This window comes from Scyliorhinus canicula, chromosome 9 (assembly GCF_902713615.1).
Source record: "Scyliorhinus canicula chromosome 9, sScyCan1.1, whole genome shotgun sequence".
NCBI lineage: Eukaryota > Metazoa > Chordata > Chondrichthyes > Carcharhiniformes > Scyliorhinidae > Scyliorhinus > Scyliorhinus canicula.
The window spans coordinates 2932080-2956997 of record NC_052154.1 but is presented as its reverse complement, the minus strand read 5'-3'; the positions used below and the strand labels follow the sequence as shown (position 1 = coordinate 2956997).

At 54.3% G+C, this 24918-nt stretch overlaps 1 protein-coding gene across 2 annotated transcripts; it reads left to right on the top strand.

The window, feature by feature from the left end:
• The first annotated feature begins 6065 nt into the window (after positions 1-6065).
• Positions 6066-23405, top strand: LOC119971060 (UDP-glucuronosyltransferase 2C1-like). Of its 2 annotated transcripts, none has more exons than XM_038806192.1 (2): positions 6066-6145; positions 20717-23405. In XM_038806192.1, the coding sequence occupies exon 2, from the start codon at positions 20746-20748 to the stop codon at positions 22357-22359; it is 1614 nt and encodes a 537-aa protein (XP_038662120.1). In that variant the 5' UTR covers positions 6066-6145; positions 20717-20745; the 3' UTR covers positions 22360-23405. The 2 variants fall into 2 exon arrangements, with proteins under 2 accessions (XP_038662120.1, XP_038662119.1); XM_038806191.1 differs by having other exon boundaries at positions 6085-6193.
• The last annotated feature ends 1513 nt before the right edge of the window (positions 23406-24918 follow it).

Sequence of the window (24918 nt, the reverse complement as noted above, 5' to 3'; positions counted from 1 at the left end):
TATGCTGATTGTGATCACTGTGTCACTATTCATACATACAGTGGTTAGACATTCATTGTCTTCTAGTTGTTCATCAAAAAGATAGACCTTCATAGTCATCTTTTTGTTGTTCAAATGAGCAAGATAGACTGTCTTAATCTGCTTCTGGTTGCTCAGATAAGATGGATAAACCTTCATAGTCTTCTTCATGCATGGGTGTCACTCTGGAGTCTTTAATTGCTTCCATTTTGGAGTCTGTCAATGAGCTCTCTGTTGAGGCTTGCGCCGCTCTCTCTGTTGAGGCTTGCATCGCTCTCTCTGTGGAGGCTTGCATCGCTCTCTCTGTGGAGTCTTTCATCGCTCTCTCTGTGGAGTCTTTCATCACTCTCTGTGTGGAGTTGTGCAGTGTTCTCTCTGTGGAGTCGGTCAGCACTCTGTGTGTGCCGTCGTTTTCTTCTTGGCTATTTGACAGGTTGCTGTCATCCAATGTTTCAGCGATCTACCATTCCATCATGGGTATTGGATTCATCTACCATGAGTAGAGTCGTATTGAGCTTTTCAACCGTGTTGCTGATGCTATGATGATCATATCCGAATAACTCAGCCATGTCTGAGTAGTATCCTTTGATGAACAAATCATCTTCTTTAGTTTCGGATTTGTTAATTTGCTCTTCACTTTGGATGCTGCAAACTGCTTGTTCCGGGGCGCTGCAGAAGTTTTTTCAACTGCTGGTTGAAGTTCAGGCAATGTTGTGCCTTTTGAGGTTAAATATTAGGGTTTTGTACCTTTAAGAGGCTTATTTGCAATTTTCGGACATTTCCCCTTTAAGTGGGCGTGGTCTGAGTCTCCTGACATCATGACGCTTGTGACATCATGCGTGCTAAACGATCGCGCATGCGCAGATCAATCTTCGAACGGTGCGATCTTTTTTCAACTGCGCCTGCGCGGCTTGCGCAGTTGAAGAAAAAGTGCACAACACCCGATGGTCGATTCGCACGTGCACGGCTTTGGTTTCCTGCGCATGCAGAGAACGGAATTTTGCCGGTTTGTGTCTTTTGTTGATGTGCGCAGCGCATCTGCGGCCAGTTTTGAATCGGAGCTGCCGCGATGAAGATGGTTTTTTGAAAGCTGAGGCTCCATTTGAACAGACTCGACCTGGTGGTGGCCCTTTGTGCTGTTTTCATGGTCGTAAAACCCATTATATTGTTCTTTACTTTGTTCATGGGCAAGGCATTTTTGTACAGCGATTTCTAATGTTAAATCCTTTTCATTCAATAGTTTCTTCCTGAGATGCTCAGCATTTATGCCCCAAACAATTTGGTCGCGAATTTTAGAATCATGCAGCATTAAAAAGTTGCAGGCTAGTGCGATTGACTTTAAATCTGTGACAAAGCTGTTGAATGATTCTTCCTGTTTTTGTAAACATCTGCCGAACCTGAATCATTCAGAGATTTCATCTTTCTGCGTTCTGCAATAGCTTTCAAATTTTCTAATTATTACAGCAAGTTTGGATCTATCCTCTCTTTCAGAGTAAGTCAAAGAGTTGTACATTTCTACAGCCTGCTGTCCTACAAATGATGAAAGCAGAGCTAATTTTCCAGCTTCAGAAGCGGTGTTCAAATCATGTGCTTCCATAAAGATGAGGTCAAGTATGTTTTTCCCTCTTGTTGGTTCCCTCACCACCTGCTGCAGTCCCAGTCTAGCAGCTTTGTCCTTTAGGACCCGGCCAGCTCGGTCTGTGGTGGTGTTACTGAGCCTCTCTTGGTGATGGACATTGAAGTCCCCGACCCAGAGCAGATTCTGTGCCCTTGCCACCCTCAGTGTTCCCTCCAAGTGGTGTCCAACGTGGAGGAGAACTGATTCATCAGCAGAGTGGGGTTGGTATGTGGTAACCAGCAGGAGGTTTGACCCGACGCCATGAGACTTCATGGGGGTCCATGGTGGATGTTGAGGACTCCCAGGGCAATTCCCTGCTGACCGCATTCCCCACTGTACCACTGTGCCGCCCCCTCTGCTGTGTCTGTCCTGCCAATGGACAGGACATAAATGAAATGAAATGAAAATCGCTTATTGTCACGAGTAGGCTTCAATGAAGTTACTGTGAAAAGCCCCTAGTCGCCACATTCCAGCACCTGTCCGGGGAGGCTGGTACGGGAATCGAACCGTGTTGCTACCCAGGGATGGTGATGTCAGCGACATTGGGCTGGTGACTTTGGAACCCCACCTGTGTATTTCTCGATGGTACCCCCTTCGCTGGTGGTGATTTCCCATTGAAGCCAGCCCACGGCATCGGGAAAGCCTCTGGAGGGGGTGCACTGCCAGTGGGGACGAGAATCCCAGTGGCTGGAGAACTCGAACCATTGTCTGTAAGGTCTGATTCTGTGAGTATGACTATGTTAGGCTGTTGCTGATCAGTCTGTCAGACAGCTCTCCCAACTTTGGCCCAAGCTCCCAGATGTTAGTAAGGAGAACTTTGCAGGGTCGACAGGGCTGGCTTTGCATTTATTGTTTCTGGTGCCAGATGGATGCTGGGTGATCTGTTTGGTTTTATTGTTTTAACACGTTTTCTTTTAGGGTTTGATCCAACTGAGCGACTTGCCAATCCATTTCTGAGGGCATCAAAGAGTCAACCACATTGCTGTGGGTCTGGAGTCCCAGGTTCGATTCCCGGCTGGGTCACTGCACATTCTCCCTGTGTCCGCGTGGGTTTCCTCCGGGGGCTCCGGTTTCCCCCCACAATTCCCGAAAGACGTGCTGTTGGGTGAATTGGACATTCTGAATTCTCCCGCTGTGTACCCAAACAGGTGCCGGAATGTGGCGACTAGGGGCTTTTCACAGTAACTTCATCGCAATGTAAACCTACTTGTGACAATAAAGATTATTATTATAAAGACCAGACTGGCTAAGGATGGCAGATTTCCAGACGGGGTTTTTTATGACAATTGACAGTTTAACATTCACCATGACTGAGTCTCCCTATTTAATGAAGATTAATTAATGAATTAAATGCAACCTAAGTTGCGAAGTTTAATTTTGTCCACACACTCACAGCCGCTAAACTCAATGCGCGTCTGTTTGTTAGATTTCCTTTGAGGTTAAATCTGAGCAGAGTGAGACAGTGGGAGTAGTCGGGGACAAGAAATCCAAGCTCAATGGATTAATATTCAGCAATCTCTCTCAGTGACAATCCAGTGGCCAGGTTGTGATGTGCCCAGGGTGACTGGCTGCACATGGCCCAGGAGAATACTGTGTTGATCTCTATATGTGCATGTACATAAGGGGTTAATGTATAATCAGTACAATATAGCTATGATTAGGAAGTGGGCGATTGGGGGGGGGGGGGGGGGGGGGCGTGGGGGCAGCTGGAGGCGGCGTCATGTAAAGCTACTAGTCTGGGAGCTTTGATAACGGCTCCTTTGCCGTTCTCGCCGATCCGTTACTCCACAAGTCCGGTGGTGGTGGGGACACTGCGGACCTGGGGACAGTGGAGGAGGTACAAGAGGGTGGAGGGAGCGTTGGTCTGGACCCCGATATACAACAATCACAGGTTTGTCCCGGGTAGGATGGATGGTGGGTTCCAGAGCTGGCAGAGGTCACGCATCAGAAGGATGGGATATCTGTTCATAGACGGAAGCTTTCCCAGTTTGAAGGCATTAGAGGGCAAATTTAATCAGCCGCCAGGAAACGCCTTTAAATATCTGCAAGTACGAACCTTCCTGAAAAAACAGGTAGTGGCCTTTCCAACGCTGCCACCATGGAGGATACAGGACAGGGTGGTCTCCGGCACCTGGGTGGGGGAGGGGAGGGTGTCGGATATCTACCAGGAACTACAGGAGGCGAAGGAAACCCCGGTGGAGGAGCTCAAGGGCAAGTGGAAGGAGGAGCTAGGTGAGGAGTTGGAAGCGGGTCTGTGGGCAGAGGTCCTGGGCAGGGTTAATTCCTCATGTGCCAGGCTCAGTCTAATTCAGTTTATGGTGGTCCACCGGGCACACATGTCGGCAGCGAGAATGAGCAAGTTTTTTGGGGTAGAAGACCCCAGCTGTGAGGTACAAGGGCAGCTCTGCAAACCATGCCCACATGTTTTAGGCATGCCCAGGGCTGAGTGTGTTCTGGCAAGGGTTCGCGAGGGCAATGCCCAAGGTGCTTAACACACGGGTGGTTCCGAGTCAAGAGATAGCGATCTTTGGAGTGTCAGAAGACCCGGGAGTTTGGCCCATCGAACCTGCACCGGCCCTTGGAAAGAGCACCTGGCCTAAGCCCACACCTCCACCCTACCCCGTACCCCGTACCCACACCTCCACCCTACCCCATACCCCACACCTCCACCCTACCCCGTACCCCGTACCTCACACCTCCACCCTACCCCGTACCCCGTACCCCACACCTCCACCCTACCCTGTACCCCACACCTCCACCCTACCCCGTACCCCGTACCTCACACCTCCACCCTACCCCGTAACCCCGTACCCCACACCTCCACCCTACCCCATAACCCCGTACCCCACACCTCCACCCTACCCTGTACCCCGTACCCCACACCTCCACCCTACCCCGTAACCCCGTACCCCACACCTCCACCCTACCCCGTACCCCGTACCCCACACCTCCACCCTACCCCGTACCCTGTACCCCACACCTCCCCACTACCCCGTAACCCCGTACCCCACACCTCCACCCTACCCCGTACCCCGTACCCCACACCTCCACCCTACCCCGTACCCCGTACCCCACACCTCCACCCTACCCCGTAACCCCGTACCCCACACCTCCACCCTACCCCATACCCCACACCCCCACCCTACCCCGTAACCCCATACCCCACACCTCCACCCTACCCCATACCCCGTACCCCACACCTCCACCCTACCCCATAACCCCGTACCCTACACCTCCACCCTACCCCGTAACCCGTACCCCACACCTCCACCCTACCCCATACCCCGTACCCCACACCACCACCCTACCCCGTAACCCCATACCCCACACCTCCACCCTACCCCGTACCCCGTACCCCACACCTCCACCCTACCCCGTACCCCCGTACCCCACACCTCCACCCTACCCTGTACCCCACACCTCCACCCTACCCCGTACCCCGTACCTCACACCTCCACCCTACCCCATAACCCCGTACCCCACACCTCCACCCTACCCTGTACCCCGTACCCCACACCTCCACCCCACCCCGTAACCCCGTACCCCACACCTCCACCCTACCCCGTAACCCAGTAACCCCAACCAACCTTTTTGGTCACTAAGGGCAATTTAGCATGGCCAATCCACCTAACCTGCACATCTTTGGACTGTGGGAGGAAACCGTAGCACCCGGAGGAAACCCACGCAGACACGGGGAGAACGTACAGACTCCGCACAGACAGTGACCCAAGCCGGGAATCGAACCTGGGACCCTGGAGCTGTGAAGCAACTGTGCTAACCACTGTGCTATCGTGCCGCCAAAGAGGCTTACGTGATAGGTCCCTTCAAAATAATTATACATTTATTTTGTTACTGAAGCGTCTCAGCCCTACCCACCTCCCACCAGCTGATAGGCCAGCGCTATGAGCCTTGTGATTGGGCGGGCAGCATTGGGAGCTAGACTGTTTTTAATAGGGTAACAAGACGGAGGAGACCCCATGAAGAAACTGCAGCTGGAGAAATAGCTTCCAGGGTCTGGGAGGAGGTAGAAGTTCAGCTGGCAGCCTGCTGCTGCTTCTAACACCAAAGGCAAACCTTCACCCAAAGCCAGTCGCTTAATCTCGCTTGTTACACACACACTGAAATGTGTAAACTTCCCTTATCTCTATCCAAATAGTTGCAAAGTCCTAGCTTTGCACGATATCTCTTCCATTTTCTCCAGTGATTTCAAAGTCAGGTTATTTTGGGTTTACCAGTTCTGTAATAAATGCGTTCCAGTTTTTTAAATTTGCAGCTTTTGTATTGAGCCTTGTTTTTGTTTCAAAGGCAAAGTGACCTCAGTGACTTAGAAAATCCTGTGATCATTAATCCCCACCTTCAGATATAATGAACCCACTGCTTGTTGGATCAACAATGCATTTCACTGCACCTCGGTTCACGTGACAACAAATCGAAATCTAAATGTGACTTTCAAAAGTCCAACTCGTAAACTAGGACTTTGGACCAAATTTGCACAGTTTCCGCACTTTGGTAAGAACGAAACAGCTGCCTCTGTTTGCCGTGTTTCTGCTTCTCTCAGTGAGTAAAAACCTCCACTATCGAAAGGAACGTATTGGAGAAATGCGGGGTGAGATCTTCCGGACCCGTCACTGGGGCACCCGGGCTTCCCGGCAGAGTGGATTCAATGGGAAATCCCATTGCCAGCAGCCACAGCCGGCGATCCAGCGGGGGCCAATGGTGGGCTGGCTCCCACTGCCTAGGAACACACCGCGGGGAGGGGAGAGAATCTCCCCCCCCCCCTGGGTAATACACATGAATGACTGAGTCCTGAGGGGCGTGGAACTAACTCAGCCGTCGGCAATGGGTCAAGTTGAGACCAGGAGAGGAGTGAACTGCCTCTCTCTACTCAACCATTGGTCACAACAAAGGTTTTTCAATTTACTTTCCCCATGGTGTGCCCTCCTCGTGGCAATGCTACAGGAGACCCACCTGAGGGTAGTGGATCAGACCAGGCTGAGGAAGGGGTGGGTCGGGCAGCTATTTCATTCGGGGTTGCGATCCTGATCAATAAGCGGCTGTCATATGAGGTATAGTGGCGGATTTGGGGGGTAGGTGTGTCATGGTGAGTGGGAAGCTGGAGGGGACGCCTGTGGTATTGGTGAAAATTGACGCACCAACTGGGACGATGCGGAGTTTATTAGGCGGGTGTTGGGGAAGGTTCCGGACCTGGACTCGCACAAGCTGATCATAGGGGGGTTGATCATTGGTGGGGGGGGGGGGGGGGGGGGTGACTTCAATATGGTCAGTGGTCCGAGGTTGGATTTGTTTGGGGGGGGGGGGGATGCTAGCATATTAGCTAAGGAAGAGGGAGGCGGACAGGGAGAGAGGGAGAGTGAAGGACAGAGGGGGGGGGGGAACGCGGTCTTGGACCCAGTCGGGGTGAATGGGGTGTTGAAGGAGTTTACAGTCGGCTGTATGAGTCGGAGCCCCCAGCTGGGGTGGAGGGGATGAGGCAGTTTTTGGAAAGGTTGAAGTTTCCGAAGGTGGAGGAAGGATTGGTGGAGGGGTTGGGAGCCCTGACCGGGATTGTAGAAGTAGTGGAGGGATTGGAGGCCTTGCAGTCGGGCAAGGCCCTGGCACCGGACGGCTACCCAGTGGAATTTTACAAGAAGTGTTCTGGGATGCTGGGCCCGCTGTTGGTGAGGGTATTTAATGAGGCGAGGGAGGGAGGGTGTACTTCCCCCATCAATGTCACAGGCTTTGATCTCATTGATTCTGAAGTGAAAAGGACCCAGAGCAATGTGGGTCAAACAGACCAATTTCCATACTGAATGTCTGAATGTCAAATTGTTGGCCACAGGGTCTGATTATAGGCAGACGACCTACTCCTGTATATTTCTGACCTGTTAGGGGAGATGGAAGAGATTATGCAGATTTTAGGGGAATTTGGCCGGTTTCCGGGGTGCAAATTGAATATGGGTAAAAGTGAGGTTTTTGTGATCCAGACGAGGGGGCAGGAGAGGCGACTGGGGGGGGGGGGGGGGGAGAGAGTTACCGTTCAGAGTGGTGGGAGGGAGTTTTCGCTACCTGGGTGTTCAGGTATCACGGGAATGGGAGCAGCTACATAAATTAAATCTGGTTAGAACAAATGAAGGAGGACCTTCGGAGGTGGGACATGCTCCCGTTGTCACTGGCGGGGAAGGTGCAGACTGTAAAAATGACGGTTCTCCCAAGATTTTTGTCTGTTTTCCAATGCCTCCCTATTTTCATACCAAAGGCCTTTTTTAAGCGGGTGAATAGCGTGATGTCTGGTTTTGTGTGGGTGGGTAAAACCCCGCGAGTTAAGAAAGTGCTGTTGGAGTGGAGTCGAGGGCCAGGTGGGCTGGCGCTGCCGAACTTTAGGAACTACCAGTAGGCAGTGAATAGAGCCATGATTAGGAAGTGGGTAGTGGGGGAGGGGTTGGTGTGGGAGCGGGTAGAGGCGGCATTGTGTAAGGGCACAAATTTGGGGGCATTGGTAACAGTTCCTCTGAGAGTTTGGGGACAGTAGTGGAAGCATATGGGAGTGGAAGGAACGTCGGTGTGGGCTCCAATCTGTGGTAATCACCAGTTGATCCCAGGGAGGATGGATGGGGGGTTTTGGAGGTGGCAGAGAGCAGGGATTGAGAGGCTGGGGGATCTGTTTATTGATGGAAGCTTTCCCTGTTTGGAGGATGTGGAAGTGAAGTTTGAGTTTGTGGTGGTATGATTAGCATAGCTGCCTGCCATTGGTGCAGAACACCGGCTTACCATTGGCCCTGGTCGGTCATGTGCCTCTCGACCGGTTGGTTGAGACCAGTCATGTGACGGCTCCCCGATTGGTCGAGAGGCTGAGTTAACCCCGCCTCCAGGGTGGGGTATAAATACCCAGTACTCCCGGCGGTTGTCCTTCTACTGTAATCGACCGCAGGGCTAACATCTAGCTGATTAAAGCCATACCTTTGTTCAGCAACTCGTCTCGCGTTCAATTGATGGTACATCAATTTAATCTACTAGAAATTTGAAGATGGAGCTCCGGATCAAGCCTGACTGCCTCCGTATCAGCCCGCAAACTCCGAACGCATCGGCAATCTTCAAGCATTGGCTGGGGTGTTTCGATAGCTATCTGGCGTCCGCAAGCAGCCCCCCCACCATGGCACAGAAACTTCATATTCTCCATTCCAGCGTGGGCATGGCGGCCTACGCGATGATAGGGGAAGAAAAGGAATATGACGTGGCCATGGATAAGCTAAAAGGACAATCTCTTAAGCCGGTAAACCGAGGGTTCGCCCGACATCTGCTGGCTACCAGACAACAGTTCCCCGGTGAGTCCTTAGATGATTTTTACCGGGCCCTCGCTGTCCTGGGGAGGAATTGCTCCTGCCTCCAAGTTTCAGCCACGGAGCACATGGAACTTTTAATCAGAGATGCTTATGTTGCTGGGATGCAGTCTGCCGCTATCCACCAGCGGCTGCTGGAGAAAGACGACCTCAGCCTAACTGAGGCACGGACTCTCTCCACCTCCCTGGAGGTCGCCGACAAACGTCCGCGCCTATGCCCCCAGCCGCACTGCAGCGCCCTGGGCCTCCTGGCACGCTTCCCCACCGCCATCCGCCGCTCCCGACCCCCCTCAGGCCTGCGCCGCGGGACGCCCCGACAAGTCCGCGGGGCCCCGCTGCTATTTCTGTGGGTTCGCGAAACACCCCCGCCCGCGCTGCCCGGCCCGTTCCGCCCTCTGTAAGAGCTGCGGGAAGAAGGGCCATTTTTCTGCCAGGCCAAATCGGTCGCTGCTGTGCCGCGCAGCGACCGAGGATCTCCTCCTCCGGGCCCTTCCAACGCACCGCGCCAATCTCCTCCCGCCCCTGGGCCCTTGCGTCCGGCCCACGCGCCTCTCTGCCCCCGCTCTCAGCCGCTCCGATCGGCCGGCCGGCACCGCTAACCCCGCCCCCAGCAACCACGAGGGTCCCGCGGGCGCTGCCATCTTGGGCCCCGGACGCCACGTGCGGGTCCCTGGGTGCCGCCATCTTGGGCCCCGGATGCCACGTGCGGGTCCTGGGCGCCGCCATCTTGGGCCCCGGATGCCACGTGCGGGTCCTGGGCGCCGCCATCTTGGGGCCCCGACTCCACGTGCGGGTCCTGGGCGCCGCCATCCTGGGGCCCCGACTCCACGTGCGGGTCCTGGGCGCCGCCATCCTGGACTGGCACACAAGGTCCTGCCAGCACCCACTCGGCCGCCGCCGCCGACGGCGATGGATCTTCTCCACGGCTCGCGGCCATTCAGCTCGACCAGTCACGGCCACGCACGCTCGCCAAGATGACGACGCAAATCCACCTCAACGGGCACGAGGCGGGCTGCCTGCTGGACTCCGGGAGCACAGAAAGCTTCGTTCACCCTGACACGGTAAGACGCTACGCGCTCCCTATCCATCCTGGGAGGGGAGGACTTCCTGCCAGCGGGAGGCCGGGAGATTTTTGGACCGTAGGGCCAGCTGGACGGCCCTCCAGACCATCCCGTTCTCCCTCTCCACCTGCCCGTTTCCCCGGGGGTTATAGCTGGTCGTCCTGCTGGAGGCGATACCCCTGCTGAGCAGGAACTGACGCAGCTCATCGCTCATAAAGGAGGATCCCCGATCGCTGTGGACGTAAGCGGGGAAACCGAACAGGGTGAAGATGCTGTTGAGCGCTTTAATAACTGTGGCAGACGTCATATCGGGGCATGGGATGGCAAAGTATTCATCAACCACGTTCAGGAAGTACGTGTTTTAGTTGGTGGAGGGGAGGGGCCCTTTGAAGTCCACGCTGAGGCGCTCAAAGGGGTGGGAGGCCTTCACCAAGCTCGCACGGTCTGGCCAGTAGAAGTGCGGTTTGCACTCTGCGCAGACCTGGCAGTCTGGTGACAGCCCTGACTTCCGCAATGGAGTAGGGCAGGTTGCCGGCCTTTCTGAAGTGAAAGAACCGGCTGACCCCTGGGTGACAGAGACCATCGTGCCAGGCCCGGAGTCGGTCCACTTGTGCGCTGGCACATGTACCTCGGGATAGGGCATCTGGGGGCTCGTTGAACTTACCGGGGCGATACAAAACCTCGTAATTGTAGGTGGAGAGCTCCTACAATTTAGGATTGTTAATGTTGTTAAACATGAAGGCAACCGACTGTTGGTCAGTGAGGAGAGTGAATCTCCTGCCGGCCAGGTAATGCCTCCAATGTCACACAGCTTCCACAGTGGGTTGGGCCCCCTTTTCGACGGAGGAGTGCCGAATTTCACAGGTGTGGAGGGTGCGGGAAAAGAATGCCACGGGTCTACCTGCCTGGTTGAGGGGTGGCGGCCAGAGCGACGTCCGATGCATCGCTCTCGACCTGAAAAGGGAGGGACTCGTCGACCGCGTGCATCGCGGCCTTGGCGATGTCTGCCTTGACGCGGTTGAAGGCCTGGCGGGCCTCAGCCGTCAGGGGGAACATTGTGGACTGAATGAGTGGACGGGCCTTGTCCGCATAGTTAGGGGCCCACTGGGCATAATAGGAGAAAAACCCCAGGCATCGTTTGAGGGCCTTGGGGCAGTGGGGGAGGGGGAGTTCCATGAGGGGGCGCATGCGATCGGGGTCGGGCCCCAGAACTCCATTTTTCACAACATAGCCAAGGATGGCTAAGCGGTTGGTGCTGAACACGCACTTCCCCTTATTGTAGGTCAGGAGTTTGGCGGTGTGGAGGAATTTGGAAAGGTTAGCGTTATGGTCCTGCTGGTCGTGGCCGCAGATGGTGACGTTATCCAGGTATGGGAAAGTGGCCGGCAGTCCGTACCGGTCAACCATTCGGTCCATCTCCCGTTGGAAGACCGAGACCCCGTTAGTGACGCCAAAGGGAACCCTAAGGAAATGGTAAAGGCGGCCGTCTGCTTCGAAGGCAGTGTGTGGGCGGTCCGCCTTGCGGATGGGGAGCTGGTGGTCGGCAGATTTCAGGTCCACTGTCGAGAGGACCCGGTACTGTGCAATCTGATTGGCCATATCAGATATACGTGGGAGGGGGTACGCGTCGAGCTGCGTGTACCGATTGATGGTCTGACTGTAGTCAACGACCATCCTGTTTTTCTCCCCAGTTTTCACCACTACCACTTGGGCCCTCCAGGGGCTGTTGCTGGCCTCGATAATACCCTCCCGAAGCAGCCGCTGGACCTCAGACCCGATGAAGGTCCTGTCCTGGGCGCTGTACCGTCTGCTCCTGGTGGCAACGGGTTTGCAATCCGGGGTGAGGTTTGCAAACAAGGAAGGTGGATCGACCTTTAGGGTTGTGAGGCCGCACACAGTGAGGGGTGGTAGGGGTCTGTCGAATTTTAAAGTTAGGCTTTGGAGATTGCACAGGAAGTCCAGGCCGAGTAACAGGGCAGCGCAGAGGTCAGGGAGGACGTAGAGCCGGAAGCTGCTGAACTCTACGCCCTGGATGGTGAAGATCGCGAAGTAGTGCCCCCGGATTTCCACGGAATGGGATCCGGAGGCCAGGGAGATTCTCTGGGTAACGGGGTGTACCGCGAGGGAGCAGCGCCTTACCGTATCGGGGTGGATGAAGCTTTCCGTGCTCCCGGAGTCAAGAAGGCTGGATGTCTTGTGGCCATCGATTTTGACTGTAGTTGTCGCGGTGGCGAGGTTGTGAGGCCGGGACTGGTCTAGGGTGATGGAGCGGAGCTGCGGCTGGTCGGCCCCGGGATGGTCGGCGGTGATGGAGCTGCGGCTGGGAGGCCCCGGGCTGGTCGGCCCCGGGATGGTCGGCGGTGATGGAGCTGCGGCTGGGAGGCCCCGGGATGGTCGGCCCCGGGATGGTCGGCGGTGATGGAGCTGCGGCTGGGAGGCCCCGGGATGGTCGGCGGTGATGGAGCTGCGGCTGGGAGGCCCCGGGATGGTCGGCGGTGATGGAGCTGCGGCTGGGAGGCCCCGGGATGGTCGGCGGTGATGGAGCTGCGGCTGGGAGGCCCCGGGATGGTCGGCGGTGATGGAGCTGCGGCTGGGAGGCCCCGGGATGGTCGGCGGTGATGGAGCTGCGGCTGGGAGGCCCCGGGATGGTCGGCCCCGGGATGGTCGGCGGTGATGGAGCTGCGGCTGGGAGGCCCCGGGATGGTCGGCGGTGATGGAGCTGCGGCTGGGAGGCCCCGGGATGGTCGGCGGTGATGGAGCTGCGGCTGGGAGGCCCCGGGCTGGTCGGCGGTGGTGGAGCTGCGGCTGGTGCTGGTCGGCCCAGGGATGGTCGGAGGTGGTGGAGCTGCGGCTGGGAGGCCCCGGGATGGTCGGCGGTGATGGAGCTGCGGCTGGTCGGCCCCGGGATGGTCGGAGGTGGTGGCAGGTGATGAACGGCCAGACGAAGTTCCTGACGAGTAGGGGCCCTGAGGCGCCGTCCAAAATGGTGCCTAAGATGGCGGCTCCCACGGGTCGCACGTGGTGGGGGAAGTGTGGGAACGCTGGGCCTAGAAACAGCAGCGACCGACCGGGCTTGGCACACAGCAGCAAAATGCCCCTCCTTTCCGCAGGTATTGCAGGTTGCTCTCCGAGCCGGGCAGCGCTGTCGGGGGTGTTTGGGCCCCCCGGGGTTGGCTGGCTGCTGCGCGGCGCAGGCTTGGGGTGGGCTGGGGGCGGTAGCTGGTGGGGCCCACGATGTCCACGAGGGTGCCGTGCGGTCGGGGGAGTATGCCGTGCGGTCGGGGGAGTATGCCGTGCGGTCGGGGGAGTATGCCGTGCGGTCGGGGGAGTATGCCGTGCGGTCGGGGGAGTATGCCGTGCGGTCGGGGGAGTATACCGTGTGGGTCGGGGGAGTATGCCGTGCGGTCGGGGGAGTATACCCTGCGGTCGGGGGAGTATACCGTGCGGTCGGGGGAGTATGCCGTGCGGTCGGGGGAGTATGCTGTGCGGTCGGGGGAGTATGCTGTGCGGTCGGGGGAGTATGCCGTGCGGTCGGGGGAGTATGCCGTGCGGTCGGGGGAGTATACCGTGCGGTCGGGGGAGTATACCGTGCGGTCGGGGGCGTATACCGTGCGGTCGGGGGAGTATGCCGTGCGGTCGGGGGAGTATGCCGTGCGGTCGGGGGAGTATACCGTGCGGTCGGGGGAGTATACCGTGCGGTCGGGGGCGTATACCGTGCGGTCGGGGGAGTATGCTGTGCGGTCGGGGGCGTACGACTGTACGTTATGGAAGGTTACTGTTAGCGAATCCGTGTGCTGCCTGGTTGTCGCAAGGTCAAACGTACCCCCTTCCAGTCGGCGCTGGGAGATGTACGCCAACCACATGCCCGTAACAAAAGCGTCTCTGATTAAAAGTTCCGTATGCTGGACAGCTGAAACTCCCTGTCAGTCACAGTTCCTCGCCAGGTTGTGCAGGGTACGCCAGAAATCGTCTAAGGACTCACCAGGGAGTTGCTGCCTTGTGGACAGGAGGTGCCTGGCGTAGAGTTTGTTAACCAGCCGAATGTAATGTCCTTTCAGGAGCTCCATTGCTTCAGTGTAAGTGGGCGCATCCCGGATAAGGGGAAAAATCTCGGAGCTCACCCGTGAATAAAGGACCTGGAGTTTCTGTGCGTCCGAGGGTTGTTCAGTTGATGATCGGAGGGAGCTTTCAAAGCAGACTAGCAGGGCCGGCTCAAGGCACCGGCAACTCGGGCAGTCGCCCGGGGCACCATGTGCTAGGGGGTGCCAGACTCGGGTCCCGCGCATGCGCAGTTGGGCCGGTGCCAACCAGCGCATGCGCGGTGGCCGCCCTCCCCCAGGGCGGCCCCCCGCTCGGTCCGCCCCCCCCCCCGCCCCCCCCCGGGTCCGCCCCCCCCGCCCCCGCTCGGTGCTTGAGGGTGCAGCTGTAGGCGGTCAGGCTTGACAAGGAGATCCATCGCTGCAATATCTCTGCTTAATAAATTGATGCACTATCAATTACTACGAGACGAGAGTAGAGAATAATCGAGGCTTTATTGAGCAGAGATGTGGAGCCTCCTGCAGCTGCTACCAGAATGGGAGCAGCTCGGTGTGCACACACATTTATACTCCGCCTACTGGGTGGAGCTAGCAGGCAGGGATTTACCCCTGTACCTCTAGTACAGGAGCCTTACCGTATTACATCTACTATACGGTTACTACATCTAATATACAGTCAGTGGTGACTACCACAGACGCCGAGTCCAGAGGTCCGATTTTTGGAGTGTCGGAAGACCCGGGAGCCCAGGGGGCGAGGGAGGCTGACGTTTTGACCTTTGTCCCCTTGGCAGCCCGGAGACGGATATTACTAGCACGGAGGAACTCGAAGCCCCGAAATCAAGGATCTGGGTTAGTGACATGTCTGGGTTTCTCAGACTTGAGAAAATTAAATTCGCCCTGAGAGGGTCAACGTTAGGGTTTGTCCGGGGGGGGCAGCCGTTTATCGACCTCTTCAGAGAATTCAGCAAGTTCAATAGGGGGGGAGAGTAAGGGGGGGGGGGGGGGGGGGCAGCCGTTTATCGACCTCTTCAGAGAATTCAGCAAATTCAATAGGGGGGGAGAGTAAAGGGGGGGGGGGGTAGGGGGAATTCGGCTATTTTTGTCTAGATTAGGCAGGAACAGTGGGAGATGGAGGGGTGTCTTACACACTGAACTATGTTACATTTGTATTTGTATGTTTTATTGTTATAAAACCATAAATGTCTCAATAAAATGTTTGTAAAAAAAACCCAAGGTTTTCTCGTGCCAAAGGGCAGCTTTATTACACTAAACCCAACACACTCACACACTCACACTCACACACACACTCACACACACAGACACTCACACACACACTCACACACACTCACTCACACTCACACACACTCACACACACTCACACACACACTCACACACACACCACACTCACACTCACACACACACTCACACACACTCACACACACAGACACTCACACACACACTCACACACACACTCACACACACACTCACACACACACACTCACACTCACACACACTCACACACACACTCACACACACTCACACACACACTCACACACACACCACACTCACACTCACACACACTCACACACACACTCACACACACTCACACTCACACACACTCACACACACACACTCACACACACACTCATACTCATTCTCACACACACACTCACACACTCACTCACACACTCACACACTCACTCACACACACACACACACACTCACACACACACTCATACTCATTCTCACACACACACTCACACTCACTCACTCACACACTCACACTCACACACACACACACTCACACTCACACACTCACACACACACTCACAAACTCACACACACTCACAAACTCACACACAAACTCACACACACATACGCTCACACTCACACACACACTCACACACACTCACACTCACACACACACTCACACACACAGACACTCACACACACTCTCACACACACACACTCACACACTCACACACACACTCACAAACGCACACACACACACTCACAAACTCACACACAAACTCACACACACACACACGCTCACACTCACACACACTCACAAACTCACACACAAACTCACACACACGCACACACACAGACGCACACTCACACTCACGCACACACACACACACACACATGCTCAGTCATACACACACACTCACACACACAGACACACTCACACACAGACACACTCACACACAGACACACAGACACACACACACACACAGACACACTCACACACAGACACACACACACAGACACACACACACACAGACACACTCACACACAGACACACACACACAGACACACTCACACACAGACACACTCACACACAGACACACACACACAAACACACACACAGACACACTCACACACAGACACACACACACAGACACACACACACACAGACACACTCACACACAGACACACACACACAGACACACTCACACACAGACACACTCACACACAGACACACCACACAAACACACACACAGACACACACACACTCAGACACACAAACTCAGACAAACACACACACACACACACACTCACATACAGACACACATAGAAACAGACACACAAACACATACAGGCAGGCAGACGGAGAGAGACGACACACATTCTCAACATACACACAGCATAGATACACAGACACACACCTACAAACGACACACACACACATCAGCGCATGCATATACACAGACAGACAGACACATAGAAACAGACACACAGCCTGACACCCACAGACAGACAGACGACGGACACACACATACTCAACACGTGCGGGGTAGTACGGTATCACAGTGGTTAGCACTGTTGTCTCACAGCTCCGGGTCCCAGGTCCGATTCCGACATCGGGTGGCCATCAGTATGGAGTCTGCACGTCCTCCCCGTGTCTGCGTGGGTTTCCTCCGGGAGCTCCGGTTGCCTCCCACAGTCCAAAGATGTGCAGGTTAGGTGGATTGGCCGTGCTAAATTGCCCTTAGTGTTCACAGACGCGCCGGTTAGGGGGGGTTACGGGGATAGGGCTGACAGACACACCTAGGCGGATAGGCGTACATTAAAATAAAAAATTTTTGAGTATCCTTTCATTGAATTTACAATGCAGAAGGAGGCCATTCGGCCCATCGAGTCTGCACCAGCCGTTGGAAAGAGCACCCCACCCAAGCCCACACCTCCACCCTGTACCTGTAACCCAGTAACCCTACCCAGCCTTTTGGACACTGAGGGCAATTTATCATAGCCAATCCACCCAACCTGCACATCTTTGGACTGTGGGAGGAAACCGGAGCACCCGGAGGAAACCCACGCAGACACGGGGAGGATGTGCAGACTCCACACAGACAGTGACCCAAGGCTGGAATTGAACCCAGGTCCCTGGAGCTGTGAAGCAAGAGTGCTAACCACAATGCTACCCGGCTGCCCCCCACAATTTGAGTGTGCGTGTGTGTCTGTCGTCTGTCTGTCTACCTAGGTGTGTGTGTCTCATTCTTTTTTTTTTTTTAATTTAGAGTGCCCAATTTTTTCCAATTAAGGAGCAATTTAGCATGGCCAATCCACCTATCCTGCACATCTTTTGGGTTGTGGGGGTGAAACCCACGCAGACACGGGGAGAATGTGCAAACTCCACACAGACAGTGACCCAGGGCCGGGATTCGAACCCGGGTCCTCAGCGCCGTAGGCAGCAATGCTAACCACTGTGGTGTGTGTCTCTTTCAATGTGTGTCTGTATCGGTGTGTGTATATCTGTGTGTATTTGTCTGTGTGAACATCTGTGTGTGTATGTTTGTCTGTGTGTGTCTGTTTGTAGTTGTGACTGTATCTGTGTGTCTGGATGTGTGTGTCGGTCTGCTCCCCCCCCCCCCAGCCCACACTGAAACTTGTCCCTAACTCCCCCCCCTCCCCCCAGCCCACACTGAAACTTGTCCCTAACTCCCCCCCCCCCCCAGGCCGCACTGAAACTTGTCCCTAACTCCCCCCCACCCCTCCCACCCCCAGGCCGCACTGAAACTTGTCCCTAACTCCCCTCCCCCCCAGGCCGCACTGAAACTTGTCCCTAACTCCCCTCCCCCCCCAGGCCGCACTGAAACTTGTCCCTAACTCTCTCCTTCCCCCCCCCCCCCCCCCCCCCCCCCCCCCAGGCCGCACTGAAACTTGTCCCTAACTCCCCTCCCCCCCAGGCCGCACTGAAACGTGTCTCTAACTCCCCCCCCCTTCCGCAATCCGGTTCCGACTCCCGCTCCCCCCCCACCTTAAGGCAGCCCCCACTCTCGGATTGCCTGGGTACCACCCACACCCCCAAGTACCCCTGACTCTGACCCCCCACTCCCCCTGGGACTGGAGTACCCCTCAAGGCGCCTGATAAAGGTACCCCACCCCTTCTAAAGGGTTTCCCAGCGGTGAGGGGTGCATTCAATGGGAAGCCCCATTGACAACGGTGAGATTAGACGATCCCGCCGATGGAGGCCGCCATCTCCGTCACGAAACATGTGGCCGGTTGCGCAGAAAATGCCTCCCTTTGTCTTGTCGGAATGTGTTTCAACCCAGCCCAGCCCAGCCCAGCCCAGCCCAGCCCAGCCCAGCCCAACCCAGCCCAACCCAGCCCAGCCCAGCTCAGCCCAGCCCAGCCCAGCCCAGCCCAGCCCAGCCCAGCCCAGCCCAGCCCAGCTCCCAGCCCAGCCCAGCCCAGCCCAGCCCAGCTCAGCCCAGCCCAGCCCAGCCCAACCCAGCCCAGCCCAGCCCAGCTCCCAGCCCAGCCCAGCCCAGCCCAGCCCAGCTCCCAGCCCAGCCCAGCTCCCAGCCCAGCCCAGCTCCCAGCCCAGCCCAGCCCAGCCCAGCCCAGCTCAGCCCAGCCCAGCCCAGCCCAGCCCAACCCAGCCCAGCCCAGCTCAGCCCAGCCCAGCTCAGCCCAGCCCAGCCCAGCCCAGCCCAGCTCAGCCCAGCTCAGCCCCCAGCCCAGCCCAGCCCAGCTCAGCCCAGCCCAGCTCAGCCCAGCCCAGCCCAGCCCAGCCCAGCCCAGCCCAGCCCAGCTCAGCCCAGCTCAGCCCCCAGCCCAGCCCAGCCCAGCTCAGCCCAGCCCAGCTCAGCCCAGCCCAGCCCAGCCCAGCCCAGCCCCCAGCCCAGCCCCCAGCCCCGCCCAGCCCAGCCCAGCCCCCAGCCCAGCCCAGCCCAGCCCCCAGCCCAGCTCAGCCCAGCCCAGCCCAGCTCAGCCCAGCCCAGCCCAGCCCAGCCCAGCCCAGCCCAACCCAGCCCAGCCCAGCTCAGCCCAGCTCAGCCCAGCCCAGCTCAGCTCAGCCCAGCCCAGTCCAGCCCAGCCCAGCCCAGCCCAGCCCAGCCCAGCCCAGCCCAGCCCAACCCAGCCCAGCCCAGCCCAACCCAGCCCAGCCCAGCTCAGCCCAGCTCAGCCCAGCACAGCTCAGCCCAGCTCACCCCAGCCCAGCCCAGCCCAGCCCAGCCCAGCCCAACCCAGCCCTGCCCAGCCCAACCCTGCTCAGCCCAGCCCAGCCCAGCTCAGCCCAGCCCAGCTCAGCCCAGCCCAGCCCAGCTCAGCACTGCTCTGCGCTGCAAGGTTGATTGAATGTTGATTGAAATCAACAACTGGATCACAGGACTTTCAAATCTCCCAAATTATTAACTAGCTTAGAGTTTGGACAGTTTAAGGCAGACACAACTGCACCAAAAGACGTTCAGCTGCTTGATTACTGAGTCCTTCCATCCGTGAGTAAAACCCTGCAACGTCTAAATGATACGACAAACTGGGAATCACTGGGAGATTTGTGGGAATTATTGATCCTCGGGGAATGTTTGAGAGTAGCTAATTGTCGGGAAATGTGTGCGGAGAATTGAATCCTGGATTATGCGTGGGAATAACTGATTGTTGCAGAATATGTTGGAATAATAATAATCTTTATTAATGAAATGAAATTAAAATCGCTTATTGTCACAAGTAGGCTTCAAATGAAGTTACTGTGAAAAGCCCCTAGTCGCCACATTCCGGCGCCTGTTCGGGGAGGCTGGTACGGGAATTGAACCGTGCTGATGGCCTGCCTTGGTCTGCTTTCAAAGCCAGCGATTGAGCCCAGTGTGCTAAACCAGCCCCTGCTATTAGTGTCACAAGTCGGCTTACATTAACACTGCAATGAAGTTACTGTGAAAAGCCCCTAGTCGCCACATTCTGGCATCTGTTCGGGTACACAGAGGGAGAATTCAGAATGTCCAATTCACCTAACAGCACGTCTTTCAGGGCTTGTGGGAGGAAACCGGAGCACCCGGAGGAAACCCACGCAGACACGGGGAGAACGTGCAGACTCCGCACAGACAGTGACCCAAGCCGGGAATCGAACCCGGCTCCCCCAATAACCGGGCATTGTGCTGGATGTTACTGATCCCAGGGTCACTGGTAAAGGAGGGACCTGTGAAAGACTGTAGCTAAGTGGAGTACTGGCTTATGGTTTGATGGGTGACTGTCAGCTGACTTCAGTATTTCCTGTCAGCTTGGCAGCTGGCATTACATTTGCAACAGGAAGCTTTTCTAAGCATGGGCTAATTTCATGAACGGAAACCTAAATAGTCTAAATGTATCAAACAGCTTTGCGGATTTATATTTTATTCCAAATATTTCTCTTCAATTCTCAGGCTGGATTTTGTAAAAGGTTTCACTGAATATGGAGCATTTTAGATGGAAAAGTAATCTACTGATTGCCTGTACTCTCGGCCTCACCATTGCCACTTCTTTCCCCAAAACACACGCGGCTAACATACTCATTGTACCAATTGATGGAAGCCACTGGATCAATATGAGAGTTCTAATCGAAGAACTAAGACTACATGGACACAACATGACTGTGCTTCGTTCTTCAACAGCCTGGTACATCAAAGAGGAGCTTGATCTCTATCAATCTATTGTGGTTCAACTACATGGAAACAAAGGAGTGATTGAAGACCCAGGTGCCATACAGGGTTTGATACAAAAGTCATTGGCAGTCTCCAAGAATGGCCTCACACTCTGGTCATTTATCCAGCTCCAGGTTGAACTGACATCGTTCTTACTTGATGGCCACTTATGGGCCACACAATTCATTACTATACTTTTTGAAAACAAAGAATTGCTAAAACGACTTGCAGATGCAAAATTTGACATAATACTTGCAGACCCGGCTTTTTGTGCAGGCCCAATGCTTGCTTACTATTTAAATGTCCCATTGGTCTATAATGTTCGATGGATCCCTTCTGGAGAAGCTCACTTCCTTGCAGCCCCATCGCCACTATCCTATGTTCCAGGAATAGGATCACGATTAACAGATAAGATGACTTTCCACCAAAGAATTCAAAATGTTCTGCAAAGCCTTCTTCAGTCAAGTATTTCAGGATTTCTGATTTATCCGCCCTACAATAAGCTGTGCCATCAATACCTAGGCAGAGACACAGATATATACTCCATTCTATTGAGGGCAGATGTGTGGCTGATGAGAGTAGACTTTACATTTGAATTTCCGAGACCCATCATGCCCAATTTTGTGCACATTGGAGGATTCCAGTGTAAACCACCCAAACCGCTGTCTGCACAGTTCCAAGAGTTTGTCGAAACATCAGGGGAACATGGGATTGTTGTTATGTCACTGGGAACCTTGGTCACTTCTCTATCACTGGACATTACAATGGAAATTGCTGAAGCCTTTGCTCAAATACCCCAGAAGGTCATCTGGAGACACGATGGAGTCATCCCTCCCAATATCGGAAATAACACACTATTAGCAAAATGGATCCCTCAAAATGACCTGCTCGGACATCCCAAGACTCGAGCCTTTGTTTCCCATGGTGGCACCAATGGAGTGTACGAGGCCATCTACCATGGGGTGCCAATAGTTGGCCTTCCATTGTTTTATGACCAATTTGATAACTTACTTAGACTCGAAAGCAGAGGAGCAGCTCAAGTGGTCGATGTTGCCACTCTACAAACGTCAGATCTACGAAGAGCTCTTAATGAGGTCATAAACAACTCAAAATATCGGCAAAACATGCGGAGACTCTCTGCTCTCCACCGCGACCAGCCGGAGACTCCGATGGACAGAGCCATTTTCTGGATTGAGTACACAGCAAGACACAAAGGCGCGGTGCATTTGCGCTCAGAGTTTTACAAACTTCCCTGGTATGCCTATTACTGTGTGGATGTGATAATATTTCTTGCGCTGGTGTCACTAGTGACTATGATGCTGTTAGCTCTAATATTGAAGAAATTTTACAACATGATTCTGAAGAAAAAAGAAAAACTTCTGTAGGACTGTTCCAATTTTGGTGGGTGCTGGATTCTTCGACTGTAATAATAGAAGCTTCGGTCACATCAATGAGATGATGTAGTGTGTTGAAAATTTAATTGTGTCTTTTGCCCAATGCAAGTTGCCATGCACATATATCAGAGCAGTGAGTCTAGATGGAGAATAAAGGAATCACTGGCCAGGATTTTAAAGCCGCTACAGCCCCCCCCCCCCCCAGCCCCGCCCCCCACCCCCGACCCAAGATCATCTACAGGAGCTGCTTGTTTGCAGCTAATTCCAAAATACCTCTGAAGTCAAACAGCACCCCCCAGTACGATTCCCTGCCCGGCATGATTCCCTGCCCGGCACGATTCCCTGCCCGGCACGATTCCCTGCCCGGCACGATTCCCTGCCCGGCACGATTCCCTGCCCGGCACGATTCCCTGCCCGGCACGATTCCCTGCCCGGCACGATTCCCTGCCCGGCACGATTCCCTGCCTGGCACGATTCCCTGCCCGGCACGATTCCCTGCCCGGCCCGATTCCCTGCTCTGGGCCCCGGTTGATCACCAAGGCCACGGGACCCTTACTCTGCCTTTAAAGTGGCAATCACCAGATCCCACCCCCTTTAACTCCTTTATGCAATCTTCAATAATTAATCTACTCAGTCTTAAATTCTAACTAAAGATGGTATAAATGAGTCAGGCAATTACGAATCGAGTCTCTGAGGGGGGGTTTCCCGACCATTGTTAAGGGGAGCAATCCTGTTGTCTGAGACGTCTCCCCAGGAGCGAGGTCACTACACGAATGGTTACCTCGCCTGGGACAGGAAATTCATCACTTTTGGCTGCACCGGTTCGTGAGGGTGCTGGCAATTATGCCATTTCCCCCCTTTGATTCATAATTCTGTGTCTTTGGCTATCTGCCTCTCTCAATTTCCTTGACTCTAGAAATTATGTAAGGATCCTCCTGTTAATCTCTGTTTGTCCATTGTTTCTTCCTTTTAATGTCTTCTGCTATTGCATACTTTGACTTTGTTTTTGCTTTAAATAAACAGTTATTGTATTCAACGTAAAATCCTGTTGCCTATAACTTATTGAGCAGTCAAGGGGGGGGCAAAGATTCTGCAAACATACAAATTGTTGGTTAATTCACTTGTGCTGGGACCCCGGGGTCAGTGGGGCTGGAATTGACCGTGGGCTGCCCAGGGTGTCGTAACAATTAGCATGTATACATCTCCACTGATCTCTTAGAAGGTAAGCATCTATTAATCGGGCAATTCCCATCTGATTTTGTCCAGATTCCGGTCAATCTGATTTTTGGAAAAGTCTCATCGCACCATGCCTTTTGAATGCTGGCTACTGATGTCGCTGGACAGATTTCTACCGGTTGCTGGGGAGATTGCACCCTATCATGTCTTGTTAAACCCATTTTATGGCTGTTATAAGGCAGGTCCATGACATGTCCCCAGGTTCCGTGGCTCGCATGGCAGTTCTAACTCTCTGTTCCTCAACATGAGTTCGAAACATTGTGGGCAACGAACCTTTAAATTCCTCCAAAAGAATTATCTCTCTATAAGCGGCATAGATTTCTTCTATTTTAATGCTCCCACCCACTTATCAAAATGAATTTGTTTAACCCTTTTGAATTCAATGTAAGTCTGTCCAGAATGTTTTCTTTGTAAGTAAGCCACTGTTACCAGCTGATAATATAGCTTTCTTCACTGTCTCATAGTCCTCACACCTTTCCTCTGATAAAGATGCAGATACTTCACTCACGGTGAAGATTTCGACCTAAACGTCTTGTGGCCATTTCATCTGTTTAGCTACTTTGTCGAAAGCACAAGAAAAGTCTCTGCATCCCTTTCATCGAATTTTGGGAGAGGTCGGACATACCTGAATGTCTCTCCCATCTCGAGCTATCTTCCTCCACCATCTGCTCGAACCATTTGTGGCTGTGTGCGAAGTTGGATGTTTGTCTCTCTTTTTGTCACTTTCTTCCCTTGTGGCTTGCTCCATTTCCTTTTATAACTCTCTTTTTCTGGTATCTCTAAATTCTTAACTTCTATGTGAAATGAAAATCGCTTATTGTCACGAGTAGGCTTCAAATGAAGTTGCTGTGAAAAGCCCCTAGTCGCCACATTCCGGCACCTGTTCGAGGAGGCTGGTATGGGAATTGAACCGTGCTGCTGGCCTGCTTTAAAAGCCAGAGATTTAGCCCAGTGTGCTAAACCAGCCCCGATGTCTCATTTGTAATTGAAGCATATCTAATTCAATTTTCTCACTTCCCAAAATATTGGATCCGGCTAACTCCACCCATATTTTTAAATGTGTTCTTATGCTTTCAAGTATTTCAGCCTTCTTACTCCCTGTAGATAAGAATACTTCCAATTTATCTGCCAGTTTCATCAAGTTGCTTTTCAGCACACTTTCTCAACTTGCTATGATATAGAACATAGAACAGTACAGCACAGCACAGGCCCTTCGGCCCACTATGTTGTGCCAACCACTTATCCTAATCTAAGATCAACCTAACCTACACCCCTTCAATTTACTGCTGTCCATGTGCCTATCCAAGAGTCGTT

Excerpts from the sequence above, each read along its gene's own strand:
- LOC119971060 (XM_038806192.1), top strand. The coding sequence starts at position 20,746 with ATGGAGCATTTTAGATGGAAAAGTAATCTACTGATTGCCTGTACTCTC.